General features: G+C 37.5%; 1 protein-coding gene across 2 annotated transcripts; it reads left to right on the top strand.

Moving 5' to 3' along the window:
* The first annotated feature begins 2,519 nt into the window (after positions 1-2,519).
* Positions 2,520-19,084, top strand: LOC118801227 (polyunsaturated fatty acid 5-lipoxygenase-like). Of its 2 annotated transcripts, none has more exons than XM_036561414.1 (15): positions 2,520-2,629; positions 4,101-4,244; positions 6,083-6,284; positions 8,798-8,879; positions 9,990-10,112; positions 10,225-10,331; positions 10,775-10,947; positions 11,104-11,247; positions 11,937-12,140; positions 12,494-12,580; positions 13,689-13,858; positions 15,190-15,311; positions 17,996-18,096; positions 18,245-18,415; positions 18,822-19,084. In XM_036561414.1, the coding sequence occupies exons 2-15, from the start codon at positions 4,101-4,103 to the stop codon at positions 18,999-19,001; spliced, it is 2,010 nt and encodes a 669-aa protein (XP_036417307.1). In that variant the 5' UTR covers positions 2,520-2,629; the 3' UTR covers positions 19,002-19,084. The 2 variants fall into 2 exon arrangements, with proteins under 2 accessions (XP_036417307.1, XP_036417306.1); XM_036561413.1 differs by lacking the exon at positions 2,520-2,629 and adding an exon at positions 2,690-2,803.
* Positions 19,085-24,122: the final 5,038 nt, after the last annotated feature.

The raw sequence follows: 24,122 nt of genomic DNA, 5'->3' as shown, positions 1-24,122 counted from the left end.
TACATGACTAGCAAACACAGCTTTGAACAGCTGTATGCACAAAATCTAAATCAGATTTTTCGTTAAATCCCAAACAAGTTTACTTACATTTGTTTCAAAACAACGGGATCAACTGCTCACCATGTGGCCATGAGGGACGATGTAGTCTCACGTCCTGCTCTACAATGGTGTGGCTAAAATATATACCACCTTTAGAAAAATGTGTTTCCCATTATCCATCTGTTATTCTTTTTAAAAACTTGTTATATCTATTGTTTTCAGTAAGGGAAATAAATTAAATGAATTTGGAATGAAACTCCTCAACAGTTTCTGTAGCTGGAAATTACAGCTATTTTTCTTCGCCAGTAGGTGGCAGTAATTGCGATAATTGCTATATGTTGAGCGGCCATAGAGTCTTGAGTGAATATCTCTGTGAAACCGTTGAAGAGAAGCGAATGAAAATCATTGAAACAATAAAGTGTCCAACATGACGCATTTTTCATACGAATACTGAATTATATATGCAATTTACATCGCAGATATAATATTTACACACTGATTTTAGGCTGCTTGGTTCATTTGTTAATCCTCCTTTGACAGGGACTCTTATTCTGAAGGGCTGTGTGCACGCGGTGGCAGTGCGTCACAGGGCCTAGTAGTAAACAGACTGAGCCGAGACAGCGAGAGGGCGCTCTAACTGCGCTTAGCCGAGCGCTAACCCAGCGCGATATCCTCCTCTTGCTTTCGTTCGCCGTTCTTCAGTTTTTCAGTTAACCCAGTCATGGACTTCAACTTCAACTTGTGTGAGTTCTTTGGAAACACCGCACGCTACAATAGGAATATCTTCTTGACGTTAATGTGCAGTTCTGTCTGTTTTTTATATGTTTGTGGAACAACAGAACCAGTATGTATAGCTGGGTTCCTCATCATTTCCCGCGTACTGCACTGCCCTGTACACTCACGTGCCCTCGTTCCGTGTATTGTGTAAAAGTCATAAGATGATAAAAAAAAATATTATTTAATTCCTTTGAATTTTGTTAATGTCCTGTTTTTATGAGCCATATTGTACTTAGCATTCATCAACGTTCCTGTGACAGCAAAAGAATGACTGTTATTTTGGTAAGTAATGATTAACCCCTGCTATTTTATTAGCTTTTAATCTAATAAAGTATGACTGGTTCATCACTTTACTTTAGGGGGCACAGACATTATTAATTCATCATGAAGATTCAGTATTTAATCAGTAATACAGTGTGAATAGTTGATCACTTTACTTTAGGGGACACAAACATTATTCATCATTGTTGTATTTTTCTCACTCTGACACAACCAGCACAACCGGAGCTTGTAAATTAGCAGTTGAGTTCAATCAGGTATACTAGATGAGGGAAAGCACAAAAATGTGCATGGAGTTAAGGATTCTTAGGACCATAGGAGAAAGGCACTACACTTTCCCTATCAATTATTAACTAATTTCTGAGTTCAGTGGTAACTGTAGGATAAACCATACCCTCACGAGGCGCTGTGTATTAACATAAAAGTTAAAACATGTTATATTATTAACATGAAAGATGAATTAAAACTATGGCAGCTGTCACAAATGAGGACCAGTTGCAAAAAGATGTAAGTGTAAGCTTTTAATTTTATTAAATAAATAGTCACTAGGTGGGTAGAAACAGACGAGGTAACATAAGAAATCAAAAACAATAAACTGAAGACCTGACAGACACTAAAACAAATACAAGGGCTGCTTCCACAGCAAGATGAAGCAGAAGGACAGTTGACTTTGATAGACACAATATTCCAGAGCACTGTGTGTCAGGAGGATCTTGTGACAAAAAACATTAATTAACACATGAATTCCTGATGAATTCAGACACTGAAAAAGCCTTTATTACCTTCATCTTCATTCATTAGTACATGCATTAGTAATTTAATCTTGTGGTTGTTAATATATGACTTATTCATTTGTTCCTGATTAATGACTCATTACTTTCTGATTAGTTGTTCATCAGTAAATTCTTTAATTACTGTCAGATCATGTACCCTTAATGTAAAGTGTTACTGAATAGTCTGATATTGTATGAACCTTAAAGTACCTCCACATATAAGGTTCTATGACAATTGAAGGTTTTTCCTAGAGCTGCGTGTACAAATTAAGAACAATTTAGCAATTGTCATTTCCGAGAGAGTAGCTGGATCCTTTTGTTTTGAGAAATTGGGAAGATCTGCCATTTGTGAATTAATGAAAGTACAAACTCTGCAGCCTCTACAAATGAGCTTAAATGCCGATAACAGTAGAGAAATTAGAGAAATGAACACAGCGTCTTTCTCATATCTGTGCTGCGTAACTCAGCTTGATTATCAGCATAAGATTGTGAAATGCATGAGTGATGTATGACTGGGTTAGTGTAGCTCTGTAGGATAAAGGATCCGATAAAGATCCAACTGTCAGTGTTAACCATGTGGTCATTGAGTAATCTATGATTGTACATTTTCTCACACTGGACAGTGAAGCTTAAAAAGGAAAACGGCGCAGGGGTAATATACATAGGGATGTGGGTGTGTGTGTGTGTGAGAGAGAGAGAAAGAGAGAGAGAGAGAGAGAGAGAGAGAAGAAAAAGGGGGAGAAGCAAGGTGAACAGTCAGAGTAAGTACATTTTGGAATGCAGAAAACCACTGCTAGGCTACAGGGCGGTGCAACAACCAGCAAAGTAGACTGAGACAGACCTTCAGAAACTGGACAGAGGACGTGCTAGACAACAAAAACGAGGGACAAAATAAAAATAAGAAGATTTGGACCAAGACGCTTTAATTTTCCTGAGTAAATAATTGTTACTACTGTGATTTGATTTTATTGAACTAATTGATTTTGCTTTATTGCTTACAAATAAGCTTTGCTGCATTTTTAAGGGAGTTCATTTTTCTGAAGTTCAAAGCGCAGTTTTACGAAGCTGCAGATGTTCTTCTATTACAACAGTGCTGCATAGTTTGGTTAAAGCCACTGTAGGCTACAAGACGGGATTTGGATACTCTAATAGCAACTTGTGGGAAACTTGCAGGATATTTACATTGGTGCTGGTTCCTTAGAATTAGCCACAGGGAAATCAGCCAGTCATGTAACAGAACATTTTAGAATATTAAAATAGCAGGCTTGTCTTTGGGGGATTAGATACAGTGGATCAGCTAAATCTTTTGCGAATATATAACATGCTTTAACAGTCAATGCTTTGCTTTACAGACACTTTATGACATGCTACAACAGACAAAAATAGTGTATATGGAGGAGTGACATTGTATTATCTTGATATTTTAATGTTGTAGTCATGTTTTAATAGTAAATTATATGTTTTTACAGTAACTGTAGTATATGTGGGAAATTACATTGAATTAGCGTATTTTTGGTTTAATTTTATGGTTGATAAGTTACATGTTTTAGTAGTCAATCATGTGTTATTACAGTTACAGGAGAACCTTTTAGTGGCAGAAATCACAGACCAGCTTTTAGCCTACACAAGATTTTCAAGTAGTATCAGAACAAAGCCTCATGTGTCTGCATGGTAACTTTTTAATTATTACACTAAAACAAGCTTTCAAGCTCTTTTCCTCTGGTGTGTGCCTTTTAGGAATTAAAGATACAGATACTTCCTCAAGACAGTGAGCATAGGCCTGCAATTGTCATGGAATTATGTATAGACTTTGTCAGATCATACAAAGCAAACAGAGGAGAAAAACGAAAGAAATGTAGGGTGTGACAGTCCTGCAGTCATTCATTTAAAAATTAGATTGATTTGCTTCATATTCTGTATGGCCGCTTTTTCTTGTCTCAGTGCTTAAATGAACTACTCAAGTGTTTTTCAACCTAATCTCTGTCTGCATCTGCAGTATACGGTCGATTATTATGGACAATAATTTTGACACACTTTTACTTAGAAACAGACTGAAAATACTGTTAACGCATCTGCACATTGTCTTCTATTAGAAGTGTCATTTAAATCAGTGATGTTCCTATACAGTGAAATGACTGTCTGGTTATTACCTGCATGCTATACTTGTAGCAGATACAGATTAGGTTGAAAAATGATTAGTATTCCTTTGATGTGAGCTGTGTGTGTGTGCAGATGGAGTACACAGTGACAGTGGCTACCGGCACCTCAGAGTACTCAGGCACTAATAACTATGTGTACGTGACTCTGGTGGGCGAGAAAGGAGAGAGTGAGAGAACAGTTCTGGACAACCCGGGCCTGGACCTCTGCAGAGGCGCAGTGAGTGAGAGTGTGTGGCTCGGTGTACTGAGAGTGTGTTATGTGTATCACAGCCTCCGACAGCCTTAAACAGCAGGCTTATTCTTTGGTTATTAATCTTAAAAGGCCCATACCCTACATATTTTTATATTTCTTCTAAAGTTTGTGTGGTTTTATGTACCAAACACAGTTGTAATTCCTGTTCACATGTCCATTTTCCAACCTCTCATTATCTCTTACTTTTAACCCCTTAGAATCACAGGCTTGTTACATAATAAGGATTATTATTCAATAACTACAGGGACTTCAATACAAACAGGTTGAGCTAGTGTGTAATAACACTGGCCATGTAAGGGGTTAAACAGACTGTTTTTGTTACTGTGTCTTTCAGATTAATATATGTAAATGGCCTCTGTTGTGACTGGCTGCCCTGTATTGTACTTCATTTAAAAAGCAATACAACCCGAAAACTCTTTATAATTTCGGTATGAATGGGCGGTGCTAAACTGCTAGGCTGAATTGGCAGATATGTGTAAATGTGTTGGTTTTTGTTATGTCAAAACAGTGAATTCAAAATGGGCTGTTTTTACAGCTTGGTGTCCATATTTAGAGTATGTTTTGAAACTTGTTTAACATATTACATCAAACTCTTTACTACAATTAAGTCTTTTCCAATAAACCAGTTCTTCTCAGAACATGTCCAAAATAAGACGGTTATCTGGGCTATCTGAGTGAGAGGTGAGGCTTGATTTGGTCGAGGGTCCATTTGGTTGTTTTCCTTGCCGTCCAAGGAACTCTTAAAAGTCTTCGGTAACACCAAAGTTTAAAGGCATCTATATTCTTCTTGTATCGCTTGTTTTTTGTCCAGCTTCCATAAAGAACCACAGAGAAGACCACAGCCTGGACAATTTGAAGATCTTTTCAAGCTCCCTCATCCTTCTTCTGCTATGTGCCAATCTGTGTTGTATTTCTTGAGTGCTGAATCCCCTTGTCGATAATTGTTTCCAGTATGCAAAACCTGTTCACCACTTCTACATCTGCTCCATCAATGGAAAAGTTAGCCGTTGTCCTGTGGTCATAACCTTAGTCTTTTTTATTTTAAGCTGAAGTCCCATATTTTCACTCTGTTCTTTAATCTTCCTCATAAAGGCATTCAGATCTTCCAGATTTCCTGTTATCATGTGTTGTATCTTTAATTTAAAGAAATTCAGTTATCCATGATATGGGCTCTTTGAAATGCATTGTTCAGTAATTACTATAGATGATTCGGTAACAACCACAAAATAGATGTGTAAGTTATGTAGTTATGAGAGAGACTTAAGTGTGGAATCATCTACAAATCCTCTACTGTTTAAAAGACATTGAATGCGCAGAGAGGTGGAAATATGTATTTTTAATATTTTTGTCACCTTATAAAGTGATACACACAAGAGAGGAACTGAAGTGTGGGAACACACATGAGTTCCTTAGAGCAGTGGTTCTCAAATGGGCCTTCAGGGAACCCTAGGATGGTCCACATTTTTGCTCTCTATGCATTGGAGCAAAAATATGAACAGCCTGGTTGTCCCTGAGAACCGGTTAGAGAACCACTGCCTTAGAATTTAAGGACTTTTCAAAAAAGCATTAAATGTGCTGGGAGGTGGAAATGTTTAATTTAAAATTAATCATACAAGAGCAGCTGCAAATATTTGTCATGTAAAGAAGTGGTTTATAACAACATAGTCTTTATGAAGCCGTTGTGAAAACATTTGCCTCATAAAGTATAAATAAAGACAACTGAAGTGTGACTGCAGTAACTCCTACCTGCAGGTTACGTATTATATAACCTGTATAGCATATACCTCCTCTTTCTCCTCCAGGTTGATGACTACACAGTGCGGAGCTCGGCTCCTCTGGGCCGTGTTCTGCTGGTGCGCTTGGAGAAGCAGAAGTACTTGGTGAAGGATAACTGGTTCTGCCGCTATGTGTTGGTGACTCCCAAAGGAGGGGGCGACACCCAGACCTTTCCCTGCTACTGCTGGCTGGTGGGGGATGTGAAAGTGGAGGTGCGGGAAGGCACAGGTCAGTCCTAACTACAGATGTTTTAATCAGAGACTTTGTTCTTGGGGAGAAGTCCACACAGTGATCTCCTCTAGTTTGATTAGACACTAGAGGGCGCTCACAAACAGTCCAAAATGAATGGGGGCCTATGGAGCAGCATTGTGCATTAAAATTAGTGAATTGTTAATCACTTTTTACAGACAAATGCGTTTCTTTTCCCAATACTTGAGCTATAGGCCAATACTCCGGCTATAGGCCTTTGCAACAGTGGCTTATTAATACTAATGATGTCAGGGAGCATGAGCCATAGATAGAGCTGTTAGATTTCACAAATTTTGTTCCAAGTAATAGGAATTGATGGAGTCAATTCCAAATCTTCTGGAATCAGGGAATCAACTGGTTTTCGGATCAACTCTCAACCCTAGTAGTTGATATTAGAAACCCAATTAGGGCTGCCATCCGTCCCGTAAGATACAGAATCATCCCTTAACTGGAAGCTAAAAGAGGTGTTCCGTACTGAACTGATAAGGGACGCACTTTGTTTTGCAAATTTATGGGAGAGAAATATTACAGGTCAGACTATTAAGCCAGGGCTATTTGTATGAGACAGAAGGAAACCCTGCTGCTCTCCCTCTGCCTGTGTGTCATGTTATGTTCAAGACCCAAACACAGAATGTCACTCAGCACCAATGAGAAGTGCTGTCAGCATGCTACGATACACCTGACAGTGGCATGAGATTTAAAAAATGAAAAGTTCATTCAGCAGTGCTGTGGCTGTTTGTAAAGAGATAACAAAGCCATAACCGGTCTAGGAAAGGCAGTAAACCATGTTTTTTAACCCTTTTTAAATTTGTAAAGCACATTAACCAGTGTTTTTGAGTGTATTGAACTGATTTCATTGGATTTGTCGTTGTAATGATGACAAACGAAATTTCACATTTCAAACCGCATACTAGCACACTAAGTAGTATTAAACAGCGCATATAAATTAATTCGAATTTGACTTAATTAGAGGTGCACTCATTAATGTGGTAGGTGAAGTACAGAAGTGTGTGGTTTGGGACACAGCATTAGATCAGCCAGTGAAATGCGTTAAAAGAGTAACTACACCCCTGGTTCAACTTTGAAAAATGCTGAAAAATGGGAGGGACACTTTGGGAGGGGCAATGCAGTGATGTTCGGGTTTGGAGGTGGGGCTGGGCTGCTGTGTTTTTAGATCTAGCGTACGTTAGCTAACAGAAAATATGTAGAGTGACAGAATCAAATGGCACTTTTGCGACTGAGAGGTGTTAGGAGGCTGACGATTTTTCTCTACCACCATCCCCATCTTTGACGAGGGAAGGTGTTTCTAATCAGGCAGTGCCAGAAAATGATTAGCAGTGAACAGCAGAGGCACTGATCGGTAGAACATTCCCTAAAACTGCGACAGCAAGCCGTTCAGTAGGTTTATTTTCATATAACTCGAGTCCTGATTACTTAGATGCACTGAATTCCAAACGAATAAAGTGGATTTGTTTGAACACTGTCTAAGTTTCATTCAGTTTGACATCAAGGTCACAGACTGCATCACAGGTCAGCCAGGGTTTGCTGCAGTGACCCTAAATCCTTATGTTCTGTAAGCTGTTCATGGCAGTTACTGCTGTTACATTCAAATGTAGTTAAACTTCTAGTTTAATTAGATGTAGTTTACTACTCCCCAACGCTGATAGATACGCTGATTATTTTTACTATAAAAGTGTAAGAGCATCATATTTAGGGTTCATATAGCCTAATGTAAACAATAATAAATGAATAATAAATGAGTAGTAAATAATATTTACCATTTTATTTATTATAACAATACATACTATAAATAATGTATGTTAAACTGTTCTTTTGCACATCCCAAATAAAATTATTTAATGATAATCATACATATTCCTATTGCCCAAAAAATCAAAACCAAATTCAGGATTGTGTGTTTTCTTGTCATAATACTTGGGCCTATACATACATGTCTGTTTAATGGCGAATTTTAATGCTATATCTTCAGATACAGTAAATCTGCTACTGAAGCGTAATGCAGGTGTAAGACCTGTTATATTTGTTATAGGCCCACAGTAGTCAGAGCTACCCCATCCTTATTTCAATTTCTGGAAGTTGTCAACACTAAATCCAATCCATGCTAATTAGCATTAATGCTACTGTCTAACTGCCTGAAACCTTGCTGTAAAAAATTTAAAAGCTGCTGGTAAGTTTCCATTGATAATTTAATGTAATACATGATTCTACTTCCTCAAAATTAAAGGAAGTTCCTGCTTGAATGAATAGAAACACATTTAATTTGCATTTTTAGCTACTTAGTTCTGTTCGCTCACATTCCTGTTCATCACACATGCACTCTAGAGTTTTTCATTTGTGCTTTGGTATAATGAAATGAATAGAAAGTATGCAGACTCCCATGTTTTATCACACACAGATTTAAGATCAAGATAGGTCCCTACCAGTGAATTCACTACTTAAGAGCAGCACGTTTCTTCCGTTTTCTCATGCAGCTAAGAAGTTGAATGAAGAAATCCTGCCTCAGGAGCTGGCTCACAGAACTGCAGAGCTACAGCAGAGACAGAAAACATACAGGTCTGTACACTGTAGTGTTGAGAGTATGATTGAGTGACCATACAGACGGTCTGTCCCAAAAAGCCACTCTTAGGCCTGTGGTGCTCCTTTCAGCCTGTACTTTGGTGATGTCCATAATGCGTGGACCTCTGTGCTAAAGCTGTGGTCAGACCTGTCTTTCGTCATTCCGTTTTCTTCCCTTTGGTGGGGCAAAAATCAGCCATTTATGGTTGGTCCTGGTGTGATATGATTTTGGAGGCAATGTATTGAACAGCAGACCTATATATCTGTGAGCAACAAGTGAAATTATACAGTTTTAAAGTGACTCCTTCAGTAAACAATTGAACGAAGATACTGGATTTAACACTGCCAAATAATGAACATCTCAAAAGCTACTTAACTTAGTTGTGAGGAACCACTTGACATAACATTTTTAAGCAAATCTAGCATTTAATTATAAAGCATAACATAATCAGTCCAGTTAATTAGAATTTACTCAAATCACTTTAGTGTGATTTACCTGAATTTCTTAGGTACATATTACTCAGTCAAGTCTTAGAAGCTACTTAACACAGCTGAGTGGAACCACTTGACATAATAGCATTTAAGACACACTCATTATCATATATGGGAAATAACTGATTGGTTGACAAATAATTAAACACTTGCTAAAATAAAAATAAATAAATAAATAAGAAAATAAAAGTATCATTTAAATTTGTCATTGTTTTTATCAGCTATTTGGAGATATTTCAATTACAATTAAAAGCTTTTCTTTCCTCTATAATTAAAAAAAATAATAATGTCTTTAATAATATACACACACACACATTTTCTAAGCTGCTCATCCTTCTGGGTCGTGGGGGTGCTGGAGCTTATCTTAGCTTTAATAACAAATAAATCAATTGACAGCCCCAAATCATCAATTTTAATGCTGAGGAGGCTCTTGAGGAGATACATTTTAAAGATTCTAAATTGATATTTGATGCTTTGGAACTACAAATATTTTTGTAAGGAAAACTGTACAAGAATCAGAGTATGTGACTCTTCAACTGGGGCTTTTCTATTTGAGAATCATTTTCTGTAGTTTGGAGCTCTGGTAGTGGAGATGATTTGTGTCCGTTATGTTAGATGGCAAGCATGGGCTCCAGGCGTTCCTAAATGCATCGACGCCAAATCAGAGGCAGACCTACCCGCGGATGATCGCTTTGCCAACGAGAAGCGCAGTGACTTCGAGGGATCACTTCATTACGCGTACGTAACGCATGATCTGATGTTTAATGTTGTATCAGGTCTCAATAAAGCACCACATTAAAGAGAAGCATGTCCACTCCATAGTCTGTATGGTATGATTTCTCTTCCTCAGGCTTTTGGAGCTCTCTCTGAAGAAGCTGGCCATCAGGTTTGGAAAGTCCTGGGATGATCTGGATGATTTCAAACAAATATTCTGGAAACTGAGGAGTCCTGTTGCTGGTGTAGTATCTATTATTTCCTACTATGGTCAACTAGGTTTCCTGTATGTAGTTCAAAACAATGGCATTCGCCATCATTGTATTGTCATTATTGGTATAGCATGGGATGCTTGCCTTGGTGGGGAAACAAACCCCAGTCAGGAGGGCAGCAGTGTTACCCTCTACGCTATGACATTTGGGGCTTGATTGTTCACCAGCCATACTGGTTGGTCTGTGATGCTGGATTTCTTTTTGCATTTCTAGTGACACACTACTAGTGATTTCTTGCACAGCTTATTGAAATGAGAACATGTTTCGTTAAGTTGCTCTGGATAAGAGAGTCTAGAAATGCAAATGTTAAGAAAACCTTTTGTCTCATGCTTGAAATAAATGCTGCAAGAAAATGTGTCAGAACCATTCTTAAACTGGATTATAACACTAATTTAGCTCTATGCATGTGATTAGAATACACTATGAAACACTGGAAGGAGGACTGGTTTTTCAGCTATCAGCTCCTAAATGGCTCTAACCCGAGAATGATCAGAAGGTGCAGGACGCTGCCGTCTAACTTCCCTGTCTCTGGAGACATGGTGCAGGCCTTTTTAAGCCCCAACACCACCCTGGACAAAGAGCTCAAGGTCAGGTTTGGTTAATCCTCTGTAATGGATCATGGTCAATGCATTGACCAGCCAGTACAGTTTGTCATAGTCACAGTCTATTCATGTTATATATTAGCATGTAATACTGTACTGGTACACTGAAGGCCATAAGACTGTCTCTCTGTCTATCTAAAGGCTGGAAATGTATACCTGGTTGACCACGGCATACTGGATGGTGTCCCCGTGAATATCATCAGAAATATGAAGCAGCACATAGCAGCTTCTCTGTGCTTACTCTACGACCATCCCAACAATGGTCTCATTCCCATCGCCATACAGGTGAAAAAAGGGAAATGAGCTTGTTTGACTTACAAAGTGAAAATGTAGATATTAATTGTAATATACAGTGCCCTGCCCACTAATGCTTTCTCAGCCACATGTCTCTGTGGGAAGACTGCAAATAGAACCTATTGCCTTTTATAGCAACTTAACGTTGGCAAAAATCTTATTCATCCTAGTGGGAAATTGTAGCACACAGTTCAGGTTTTAAGGATATGCCTACATTTAGAATGTGTTATTGAATTCAAATGATTGACACTGTTAGATTAGGTGTATTTTTTTGCTGTGAGCTAATATTAGCATGGTGGCAAATGTGTGGTTAACATCTCAAACCCACACAGTTTCAATAAGCTAGAGCAACATAGCCCAACTCGGTAGTGTTTTAGACTGAAAACTCCAAACAAAGATCAGTTTCTCATTAGGCTGAATGGGATTTTTGCTAATAAACTCTAAAGCTCACCCAACCTTACAACAGTTGTTGTGGGAGAATACATTTGTGGAAGAAGCATGGATGAGAGTTTAATGTACTATGTAAACATTATTAAAGTTTCAAAATAAACTGTTCATTCCTCAGTCCATTCAGTCTATACATGGAAACTAAGAAGCAAAAACAGCACGTTTTGAATTCACTGTATAAACGGCAAATGAAATTTCTAATTAAATTGTTGTTTAATATTAACCTTTCTCAGCTTGAACAGAATCCCGGCCGAGATACGCCGATCTTCCTCCCCAGCGACCCGCCCCTAGCCTGGCTGTTGGCTAAAATGTGGGTCCGCCATGCAGAGTTCCAGGTGTTCCAGGTGTTGTCCCATCTGTTGCGTACTCACCTTATAGTGGAAGTGATCTGTGTGGCCACGCTGAGGCAGCTACCTGCCGTCCACCCCATTTATAAGGTTAGCATGAGGGTAGAGATGGGAATAAATTCAAACAAGGGAAACATACAGTGATACAAAAGTCATGGGAGATGAAGTCAGATGTAGTTCTATTTGAAACATGTCATTGTTAAATTTACTTGATTTAGCATTTTATTTTTTATTTCCAAATGAATAAACTATATTAACAGTTCTGTCTTTCAGTTTCTGTACTTTTGGCAAAAACTGTTGCAACATGTTTTATTCACATGGATGATTAGAGTCAAGTATATTTAATGCCTCACTTTAAAGTTTAACAGTACAGTACTAAGCAGATAGACAGTGATTCTCTCTCTTTCTCTCTCTTTCTTTTTCTTTCTCTCTCTCTGTTGCAGCTGCTCACTCCTCACCTGAAGTACACTCTGGAGATAAACTGTCGTGCGCGCACACAGCTCATCTCTCCTGATGGCATCTTCAAAAGGGTCAGCCTCTTTTTCCATGAACAGCTGCTGAAAGAATGCACAAGTGAAAGTGGCCTGAAAACATGTGATGCCATTGATATTGTACATTGCAGCATTTGTGATGCATTTAGAAAATACATTTGCATTAGTAGATGTTTTATTGCTGATTAAATGTTTGTCTAGCCAATGTATGTTAGAGTCATGTGCCTATGTGTGAAATGCTCTGAATTGTGCACCATCTGGTGTACAGTTTTATAAAATATTTTAAAAGACCCTGGTCAAATTATATTTTGTGTTGATTTTCTGAGTGAACACAAGTGAACACATCCTCTACAGGGAGCAAACTTTAGAATGGCATTTTTGCTATTTTTAGTGCACAGTTTCTGTTGATTTGTTGAGCTTAACATACTGCACTCTAAAAACAAATGTGTTAAGAAACAACAAATTCTGTCTCTACCTATACACATTAGTGTGTTCAGTTAGTAACAGCACATTTTGAGTTACTTTTGAAACAGGATGTGTTGAAATATTTTTGTGCCCACTCATGGATAACACATTTCTATTACCTTTAACACAGAATCTGTTAAATCGTGTAACAATATGACACAAAAAAGTGTTAAAACGGGTAATGCAAGTAAGTATGTTGTTAACACATCCATTTAGATAGTGTGGAAGAAATAAAACATAAAATAAAAAATGTGCCATAATTTTTGCACAAGGCACATTTTATGTATATTTCCCCCAATATGTTAAATTCTGCAGACAAGCAATAAATGTGCATTAAAATGTGTGTTCTTTGTAGAGTATGTGTTAACTTATTTTCACTTAGAAAATCAACAAAACGTTGTTTGACTGGGGCAGCAAAGCTTTTGCATACGACTGCATCAGTTTTCAATACTGAAAAGCTGACATTTGTCTTGTAGTTTACTGTAGTAGGGCTTGACTTAAATGTACATCTTTCCACATGAATAAAATGAAAAATACTGAAAACACTGAGACAAAACTATATTGATGTATTAATGTTTCTTCAAAATGATGTACACAGTTAAATCAAGAAAACTCTGTGTCCTGCTTTCTTTTCATTTTGTTTGGAGCTGTTCTCATGACAACAGGTGTTCTTTCTCTGCAGGTGGTGTCCACAGGTGGGGATGGACTGCTGGTGCTGGCTCAGAAGGAATATAAGATCCTGACCTACCGCTCCCTCCAGCCCAACTTTGACTTTTTGGATCGAGGTGTCACTAAACTCAAAGGCTATTTCTACAGAGACCATGCTCTGATGATCTGGGATGCCATTCACAAGTGAGTCATTTTAAATCATTTGGTCCTGACATTAAGCAGACAATCAAACTTACCTTTTTTCAGTATGTTTACTTGAATCCTATTTTATTTTGAGCTTGCTTTGTGATAGCCCCATGATCCTGTATAATTCTGCAAATTTTTATGTACATTTAAAAAAAAATTTAACATTTGTACATATATGAACTTTGATGTGTAATGGTTCATTGTAGAGACATTTACCAGCCCAGATTTCTTTACAGTGGTGGTGTTAGGAGGTCACAATATCTACAACACAAATATAGCCTTTTTAGTTATTATTCTAAATAACCAGTGAACCTGCTTGTTTCTTCTGAGTTTTTTTATGTAATGTTAATGGTGGTTAAATAGTGGTATGCCTTTGAACACCCTGCATTTACCTCTCCATCATGAATGTATTGTAAAACACATTTTAGGCCAAAACCTTATCACAAAACTGTCATTCAGCAGTGTCTCACATATCCACTTACTGTGAGGTGGCTGTGAGGTATTCAGCCCTTCAGACGTCTAGTTCTTATCACCACCACTGTGAACAATTCTGACTCAGTAAGTTTCTCTAGAACTGAGCATTTGACATCAAACCACTCTGAATGACTTTGTTTACAGATTAACTATTGCATTACCCAGAAACGTTAAAAATTGTTTGAATTCCCCTTTAATGGACGCTAACAGTGTTTTTTCTCCGGTGTGGTTACCATTTTGCAGACAAATGGTTTCATATTGAAAACCCTTTTATTAACATGACCCTGTAAAGAGCTAATGTGGTTTAAGTCCTGTGTTATGAAACGAGATGTCAGTGATCTGTCCATTGTTGGTGCTGCATGTTGGGCTGTGCTGATAAAGATGACAGCACTCAGTAGACTGATCATTCTGTATATAGTTAATTTCGCCAGCCCTGTCAAACATGAATTACAAAAACACTTTCAGTACTCTGTGCAGATGATAACAGATAGGGATTAGACTTTAAAATACGCTGGTGAAATATGAAAGTGGAATTCCTCTTTAACGATAACTCAGATAATCCATGCTTGATTGACTTACAACATAAAATAAAATGTTAGTCAGTTAAACCTATTCAGCAGAGTAATGTTTACATGACACCAGCTGTTAAAAGGTCAGCACGTTCGTCACCACTTCTAGAAACTAATCTCTCTCTCTCTCTCTCTCCTCTCTCTGTGTCTCTCTCTCTCTCTGTGTCTCTCTCTCTCTCTCTCTCTCTCTTTCTCTCTCTCTCTCTCTGTGTCTCTCTCTCTCTCTCTCTCTCTCTCTCTTTCTCTCTCTCTCTCTCGCTCTGTCTCTCTCTCTCCTCTCCACAGTTTTGTCTCCAGAATGGTGTCTCTGTACTACAGCAGTGACAGTGATGTGCAGCAGGACACAGAACTGCAGGCATGGATTAAGGATATAGTGGATGAAGGCTTTGTAGACTGTCCTGAGTTTGGTCAGTTCCTAAAACACAAAAGCAGTTTTTTTGTGATTAATTTTTTATTATTTCCCATTTAAAGAAAAAAAAAAAACAAACGACAACAGACAACCCCCTCTCCGTTCCAGCCCGACCCCACACACGCATGGGACTTACAAATAAGAACCGATCATAGGTACAGCATAGGACACATGAAAACTGAGTTGCATCATTCACAACTTAAACACATTACATAGTCAAGCAAGCATTAAGGTCCTGACTTTAGATATTCCGTGAATCCAGGTATGAAGAGTTCTAGGGGCAGCACTGCTAATTCTTGCAGATGATAGTTCCAGATAGAAGATAATGTATGGAGCCAGTGACGTATGGACAGGTTGTGAGGGGGTAGCCAATGCTTTACAATAATTTTTTTTTGCTGCAGTTAATCCAGCCAGCCATATTTTCCGAGATCTTTCCATAATGAGGAATTTAGAGTTATCATTAAGTAAATGAAGTTCAAGGTCCATTAGGAAGTATATTTTGGTCACAGGAGAGATAGAATCAACAACCTTCTCCCAAAAGGCATAAACCTTTGGGCAGTCCCACATAATGTGCAGTCCCCAGAGTCTCATAGTGGACACAAAGTACTGAAGGGGTGAGGGCTTAAACCCATCAAGTGTCTTACCCTGGGTGTCAGAAAAGCCCTGTGGCATATTTTCAGGTGGATGAATTGATGATTGGGGTTATGTAACACACTAAAAACATTAGGGTTGTGTTTCATAACTCTATCCCATTCCTTTTGCCCAGAAATACAATCCCATTTCCAAAAAAGTTGGGATGCTGTACAAAATATAAGTAAAAACAAAATTCAGTGATGTGCAAATCATTTAAACCCTATATTTCATTGAAGATAGTACAAAGACAACAGTTCAAATGTTGAAATGTTCCAAAAAAGTTGGGACGGAGGCATGTTTACCACTGTGTTTCATCACCTCTTCTTTTAACAACACTCTGTAAGCGTTTGGGAACTGAGGAGACCAACTGGTGTAGTTTTGAAAGTGAAATGCTTTCCCACTTTTGCTTAACATAGGATTTTAGCTGCTCAACAGTTCGGGGTCTCCTTTGTCGTATTTTTCATTTTATAATGGCCTAATGTCTTTAGTCTGTGGCAGGTCTGGACTGCAGGGAGGCCAGTTTAGCACTTGGAATCTTTTAATACAGAGCAATGCTGTTGTAATACATGCAGAATGTGGTTTGACATTGCCTTGCTGAAATAATCAAGGCCTTTCCCTGCAAAAGACATCGTCTGGATGGCAGCATATGTTGCCAAACCATGTATATATCGTTCAGCATTAATGTTGCCTTCAGAGATGTGCCAGTCACCCATGCCATGTGCACTAATGCACCCCTAAACCATCATGAATACTGGCATTTGTCTTGCATTGATAACAAGCTGAGTGTTCCTTAACCCAGAGGACACAGTGTCAATGATTTCCAAAAAGAAATTCAAATGTTGATTCGTCAGACCACAGAACACTTTTCCACTTCCCCTCAGTCCATTTTAAATGAGCTCGGGCCCAGGAAAGGTGGTGGGATTTTCTGGCTCCTGTTCATATATGGTTTCTTCTTTGCGTTTAAAAGTTTTAATTAGCATTTGTGGATGCAGCGACAAACTGTGTTCACAGACAGTGGTTTTCAGAAGTGTTCCTGAGTCCATGCAGTGATTTCCACTACAGAATCATGTCCGTTTTTAATTTAGTGCCATCTGGAGGCCCAAAGATCACGGCCAGCCAATACTGGTTTTCCACCTTGTGCCTTGCATACAGAGATTTCTCCAGATTCTCTGAATCTTTTAATGATATTATGTATTGTAGATGATGAAAAGCAAAAGTTCTTTACTGTTTTATGTTGAGAAATGTTATTCTTAAATTGTTGCACTATTTGCCTGCACAGTCTTTCACAGAGTGGTGAACCCCTCCTCATCTTTACTTCTGAAAGACTCAGCTTTTCTGGGATGCTCATTTTATACCCAGTCATGTTACTGACCTGTTGCCAATTAACTACCAGGTGTTTTTTTAGCATTACACAACTTTACCAGCCTTTTGTTGCCCCTGTCCCAACTTTTTTGGAACGTGTTGTTGGCATCAAATTCAAAATGGGCAAATATTTTACAATAAAATTTCTCAGTTTCAACATTTAATATGTTGCCTTTAAAACATTTTCAATGAAATATAGGGTTTAAATGATTTGCACATCATTGCATTTTGTTTTTATTTACTTTTTCACAGCGTCCCAACTTTTTTTGGAAATGGGGTTGTATTTACAGGTACATGTGACATAAACTTGGCATAGATAAAAGACACTATTCTTTTGGGAGCCTCTTGAGTAAATGTCTTTTGCATGATTAAATGATACTTTGTATAGTGAAATGGTTTTTCCGATTGTTGGAGAATGTGTTGTGTGTTGAAAGGTGCTCTATATAGCACCAAAAAGGGTTCTGCTATTGTTATGATGTCAAGCTTGTAATAATAGAAGAACCCTTTTTGGTGCTATATAGAACCTTATGCAACAAGAATCATTTCACCACCCAAGCAACCATTTAATCATGCAAATGGTTCTTATAGTGTTCATGGCTCTATATAGAACCATTGTCTTTACTAAAGAACCCTTGAAGAACCTTCTTTTTTAAGAGTGAATATGTTTTTCTAATTCATGTTTGACAGGACTGGCTAATAAACTAAAGACAAAAGAGGAGCTGGTCACTCTGCTGAGTGTCGTCATCTTTATCACCACAGCCCAACATGCAGCATCCAACAATGGACAGGTAACTGACATCTCTTGTTTTATGTGTAATGGTTACGTATATGCTGCTTGATGCTTGAAACATTGTCTTATCATAGTTTTGCGAGAAGCGTTTGGCCTAAAACATCTTTTTTAAGCTATTATTTTTTGCCTCTGTATTTCAACAACAGTTTGATTGGTGTGCGTGGGTACCCAACACTCCTTGTACCATGCGCCAGCCCCCACCCATGGACAAGAACGCGGTCACTATGAGGCTGATCATCGACACGCTGCCAGATATCAGCCAGTCATGTGTGCAGATGGCGATCACATGGCATTTAGGAAGGGCTCAGCCAGATGCAGTGAGTCAATATTCTGCAAAATAGTTGTCTAGCCCTTTAAACTCCAAGGGTCTGTATGTGGGCCTTTTAGTTTCTCATTCTCATTACTATATAATATACATACTAGTTTCATAGTAGTTACTGAATAATTTATGGCAGTTACAGAATGATAAGCCTTGAGTTTAAGGGCTCAAACAAAGCTTATCTGTGTTATTGCAGTGCAGGTCTGCTAGCTCTCGGAAATAGGTTATCACCTTATTCATTTAATAAACCTTACAGTCTGAATGGCTAACAGCACACAATCTCTTCAGTTATGTATAAAGCCAATTATTTGTATACATATACAAAACATTTTTATTCACATTTTAATGCACTATTTGCTTATTTCCATCCTCCTTCTCTCTCCTTCTCTCATTCACATGCTCAGATCCCCATGGCGCAGTACGTGGAGCAGTACTTCGTTGAACCAGCAGCTTTACAGGTGATTGAAACCTTCAAGCAGGAGCTGAAGGACATCGAAGAGCAGATTGTAAAGCAGAATGAGGGCCTGGAGCTCCAGTATCTCTACTTGTGTCCCAGCCGAATAGAGAACAGCATTACAATATAGAGAGAACCTCAAGGGCTTATTTTACTCTGCTTTGGGAAGTCTGGGATTTTCTGATTTTCTGTCTTTCTGCTCAGGATACAGCATCACTGTCAGAGCAAAACCATGTATCTCCAGAATTGTGACTTGTCAGGAAAAACAACTTGATTTTTTGCAAGTAATTTTTGACCATTTGTATAGGTCAATTCACCATGAAATTCAAACTGTGTGAAAGCTATCTGAAGCTTTCAAATAGTGTTTAAAGAGAAAAAAGAAGATAAAAAAAGACAAAAACATAGTCACATGCAAAATTTGAACACCCCATATTATGTTTTGTTGGTAACACATCCTCCACAGTAAATAAACTTAAAAAAAAACGTTTGCCTGACAAATTTAGAACACCAATTTATTAGCTGAATTTAACACATGGGAAAAAAGAAAACATATTCAATGCGGCATAATTTTAATACATTTTATGTTTTCATTTTTGGCTTCAAGGCTTTTATCAATCAATATCCTCTTGCATGCACCTTTATTACCATTCTATAAATGGATGTGGATGTTTGTATTTAATTATCAATAAAATGTGGCAAATACATACGTATTTGTATATGTATTTTTCATTCATTCTGCAGGTAGGCCAATACTGACACCAACCAAACTCACAGTGGCACTTGTTTCATTCTTATACATTAAGAACTTTAAGGCAGCTGGTCCAAACGCTAGTTAAGAATTAAAACAACCGATGGCAGTTAGGTACACTAACTCTTGCCATGAAGATCTCACTCATAAGTAGAACTGGGCAATATGACAATATTTACTGAAACTGTGATAAATTACATCACAATATGTCACTATATGGTTTTCTGAGTATATTGTGAATATCGTCAGTACTGACAGAACACTGACCAACTGCATGTTTCATTACAAAAAGATCACAGTTAGGCCTAATTAACTTAATTTTGTGCAGTGCAGTTCGAGAAATGCTAAATAAAAAAATGTATTTATAGATTTTGATCATATTTTTAAAATGTGTTGCCACTAGTTTTTTTGTGTGTTCCAAGCTGACAGATGTCTGAAAATAATGATTGTGATATATTGTGTATTTTGAAAATGTCTTTAAATATTGTGATATTATGTTTTTGCCATATTGCCCACCACTATTCATAAGGCTCGTGTTTTGTTAAAGATGCAGTATGTACATTTGGGGGATTTGGAGACCCCTCTGGTGGAAATGTGTCATTTGTAATGTCAGCTGTGCTTTAGACCCCTTCCCCAGAGAAATCTGGTGATTGGGAGCATGCCTCTAACTCTTAAACAATTTTTTACAGGGTGACATTTTTCTCCTGACTCGGTAATTCTACTTCTTCCAAATTGAACAAAAAAATAATCTTACACAGGGCAGCTTTAAAAGATCAAAACCTGAGAAGGCTTTTGCAGAGAGAAACAGCCAACTTGATACTTTGGGTCTAATTACACCTTAAATAATTACAGCAATTTCCTCCAGCAATATTATAGCTTCAGTATATGTATCCATAATGAAACACACCAAAATGGACAATACAGTAAGGTCACTTTCATTAGGCCTAGAGTTGTGCTTAATCCATTACATGGTGTTAACGCACAAGATATTCATTGTGTTTATTCATTCGGACATTAAAGAAAGACACAATTCCAATCACCACATAGATTCCTGCAGCGATGAAGCAGTTGTAGCCGACTTTGTTGTAAAGATCATAAAAGTTCTGCAGTGCATTTTGCCTGCAAAGAGAAAAAGTTCATTTATAATTGAGGTGAAGAACATTTCATCTTAAGCACTAAAATGCTTGAATGGAAACACCCATCTTTGTACTGACATCTACTGGCTGTTTGTTTTATCTTCGTTATTGTGACTATATAATTTGGTTCTTCTTGCCATATTTTTTCCGATCATTAAACAGGCTATTAATGAAAAAGGTCATTTATAAGGAATTATTAGATTAAAGACTTTTTAAATAATTAGCAATTATCGACAAGTAAGTGGGAATTCCAGTGCAATGAAGACAAAAAAGCATTCTTCTTCTTCACGCTTCTTCAAACTACTTCCTATCTCACTAAAATTTAGCTCCTTAGTGCAGGACTTCTTCACTCCTAGGATAATTCAATGGTTCAGACATAAATAGTCATTCAGAATGTTTTGATGTGAAATGGTTCGTTTGTAGAGAAGTTTACTCGGTCAGATTTCCTTACAGAGGTAGTGATAGGAACTGGGTGTCCCAATGCAAATATATCTATTTTTTTTACTATCCAAAACCACCAGTGAACCTACACGTGCCTTTGGAGTTTTTATTTGTTATGTTGATGATAATCTAGTTTTCTTTGGGGACTTTCTTAGGATGCCCTTCATGTATCTCTCCACAATGAATGGGTTTAAAGTAAAGTGATCAAAATATGTTTTAGACCAAAAATTCACAAACCTACTATAAAACAATGTCTCAAACATCAGACAGTGTATTCATAACCAGTTTATGTAATAACTTTCTGTGAGGGAGCTTTTGATAAGCATTAAACTCCTCAGACATCTGGTTCCTATCACCACCAGTGTGAACAATTCTGACTTTCTCTAGAACAAAGTATTTCACATCAAACCTCTCTGTATGATTGTGTTGAAGTGTCAACCATTTAGTTATGCAGAAATTTTGAAAAATTGGTGGAGTTCCCCTTTAAGAACCCCTGCCTTAGTGGATAGGTTAGGTAAAAACATAATCCAGATCACTGGCAAGCAGATGGACTTATATAGTTAGTAATAGCTGGACTTTGTAGAAACACTTACATTCCTAAAAATAGGTGCCAAAAAGAGCAATGCCATAGAACAACTACGTTTGGATCCTTAATGAACCTTTCAATGGATGGTTCTTTAAATAACCATTTTCATTGTAAATGAGATGTGCAAGTGTGAAGACACTTTTTAAAGTTTAACATAATGTTCTAGAATCAAACGTCCAAGCCAAAAACCATTTAGGAGCCTTTGCATTTAAGAGTGTTTTACATACATACATACAGATTATATATATACATATATATATATATATATATGACGTTATCATATATGGATTTTTCATATACCTGATTGTGTCACATATAGATACATATGTATGCCAACTTACTTTTCAAGTATGGGACATATGTTTCAGCCATATATCAATATATACAAGCATAGAGAGTATGTGTGAAATATATTTAACAGTGTATGATAGAATACATTATTCATATATGGAAGGCATATATTACTCATACATGCTACCTTAAATATAGCCTTAGGTTTTTATGCAAATTTTTTTGTTTCTTCCGCACACATCCTAATGAAGTGAATATTGTATACTAGCTACATAACTAAACTCAATGCATGTACATTATAAGCTGTGCAGTAAAAGCATTTACACATGAAATTGATGAAAATATTGTTTTTTCACACATTTAAATAATTTAATATTAAAAAGCAAACATGTTTTCATTGTTGTGTGTCTCATATATATATATATATATGTTATGTGTCTAATATATATATATATATATATATATATATATAGTTCTGTTTGAGCTCCTGTTCAAGTCTGTGGTTTGGTGAAATAAACAGTAGAGCACTTGAGTCTATGCTTACACAAGAACTACTGCTGACACAAAGCAACATGGACTGAAAAAGGGACCATTGCTGTCTATACTAGCCGAGACGTAGCAGAGAAGCACCACTGCTGTGGTGATCTACAACTGCCTTGGTAGTATCAGAATACACTGCTGCACTGAGACATAAACAGCAGAGTGCAAGTGAAATATTCCAGTTTTACTAGAGAGTAATTCTGAAAAGGCTCTACTAAAGACAGAGTACAGAGTAAAGAGCTGAGGCTGGGCAGCATGAACAGGAAAAGTATCAGAATTATGATACTCTGGTAAAGCCCTGTCCTTGTACTGCTTACACACCCAATTAACATCATAAAGAAAACAGACACCTCCCTGGAATACTGATCAACCGTTCTGTCCCACTAAAATACTCAGAAAGGCCAACAATACACAGCAGATGTTAATAAAGAATGATCAGTTCTGTTTGAACAATCTTCTTCATCCTAGTGAGAACGTCCCAAAATCTCTGCTGAAGCACTGATGATATGTCTACAGCGAAAGGGCAGGTTGGGTGGGCCTCTCTCAAATTACAGCTATCGTGAAATTTTAGAAGGCTGTGTTTCGGCCTATTGTACTTGAAATAGAGTTTCATCCCACCTTTAGTCATTGATGAAAGTACAGAAACAGTTTAGTTTCATTGTGATGTGAAATGGGTTTTATCTACATTGTGCTGCTGTAAAAGCTTTGCTTTCTCTTGGCAGGCAAAGGGCTCTGCGTGGATTGCATCATGTTGTCACAAGGACTCCATTGTGATTCAGTAAAGGCATTGTTTGCACTCTAAGAAGACTACATAGCTGTGGAAAATATCAAAGAATGTAAGACTTCATTCTCTATAATGCATGAACCGCACCTCTAACCTACTGCACATTTTACACTAGAAACCATCGCACCGTAACAGAAATACAGTCACACAGCTGTGTATTTACCCAATCTACTTTCTATAAACTAGTGATTCCTAATATGGCCTTGAAGTACAACTGCACTGTGCAATTTAATGCTGTTCCTGCTCTAAGTACACTTGAATAAACTGATCTATTAATCAGCCTTTAGAAGTCACAGTTATCTCTGGCGATAATAATTGTTTTGTGTTCTATCAACACCACATTTGTAAGGAGACGAGATATTCATCATTTGAAATTAGTGAAAAGCTGTTGTAGTGCATGCAGCTGTACTGTTGTTTTTTTAAAAACATTCTTTACATATTTGTCCTTTGTTGCAACAAGAACAAATGTAGAAAGGAAAGAAGCGCTGAACCTGTCAACTCAACACAGAATGTATGTCAAATGTAAAATGTAACTTGTACATACATTTTGTAATTAATCATGTAACCGCAAAATTATGTTTAACCCCTTAAAATCCTAGGCTTATTACACACTAAGGCTTATTATTCAGTAACTATAGGGACTTCACTGCAAAGTGGCTGAGCTATTCTTAGGTTATATAAGTGTGAAGTAAAACTTGGCCATTTAAGGGGTTAAATAGTAAAAC

This window comes from Colossoma macropomum, unplaced genomic scaffold (assembly GCF_904425465.1).
Source record: "Colossoma macropomum unplaced genomic scaffold, Colossoma_macropomum, whole genome shotgun sequence".
Lineage (NCBI taxonomy): Eukaryota > Metazoa > Chordata > Actinopteri > Characiformes > Serrasalmidae > Colossoma > Colossoma macropomum.
The sequence above is the reverse complement of the archived record's forward strand: the minus strand, read 5'-3'. Positions and strand labels throughout refer to the sequence as shown.

Bases quoted from the DNA above. Each gene is read 5' to 3' on its own strand.
- LOC118801227 (XM_036561414.1), top strand. From the start codon at position 4,101: ATGGAGTACACAGTGACAGTGGCTACCGGCACCTCAGAGTACTCAGGC. The intron at 10,948-11,103 runs GTCAGGTTTGGT...GTCTATCTAAAG, and splicing joins CCCTGGACAAAGAGCTCAAG to GCTGGAAATGTATACCTGGT. The intron at 12,141-12,493 runs GTTAGCATGAGG...TCTCTGTTGCAG, and splicing joins CCGTCCACCCCATTTATAAG to CTGCTCACTCCTCACCTGAA.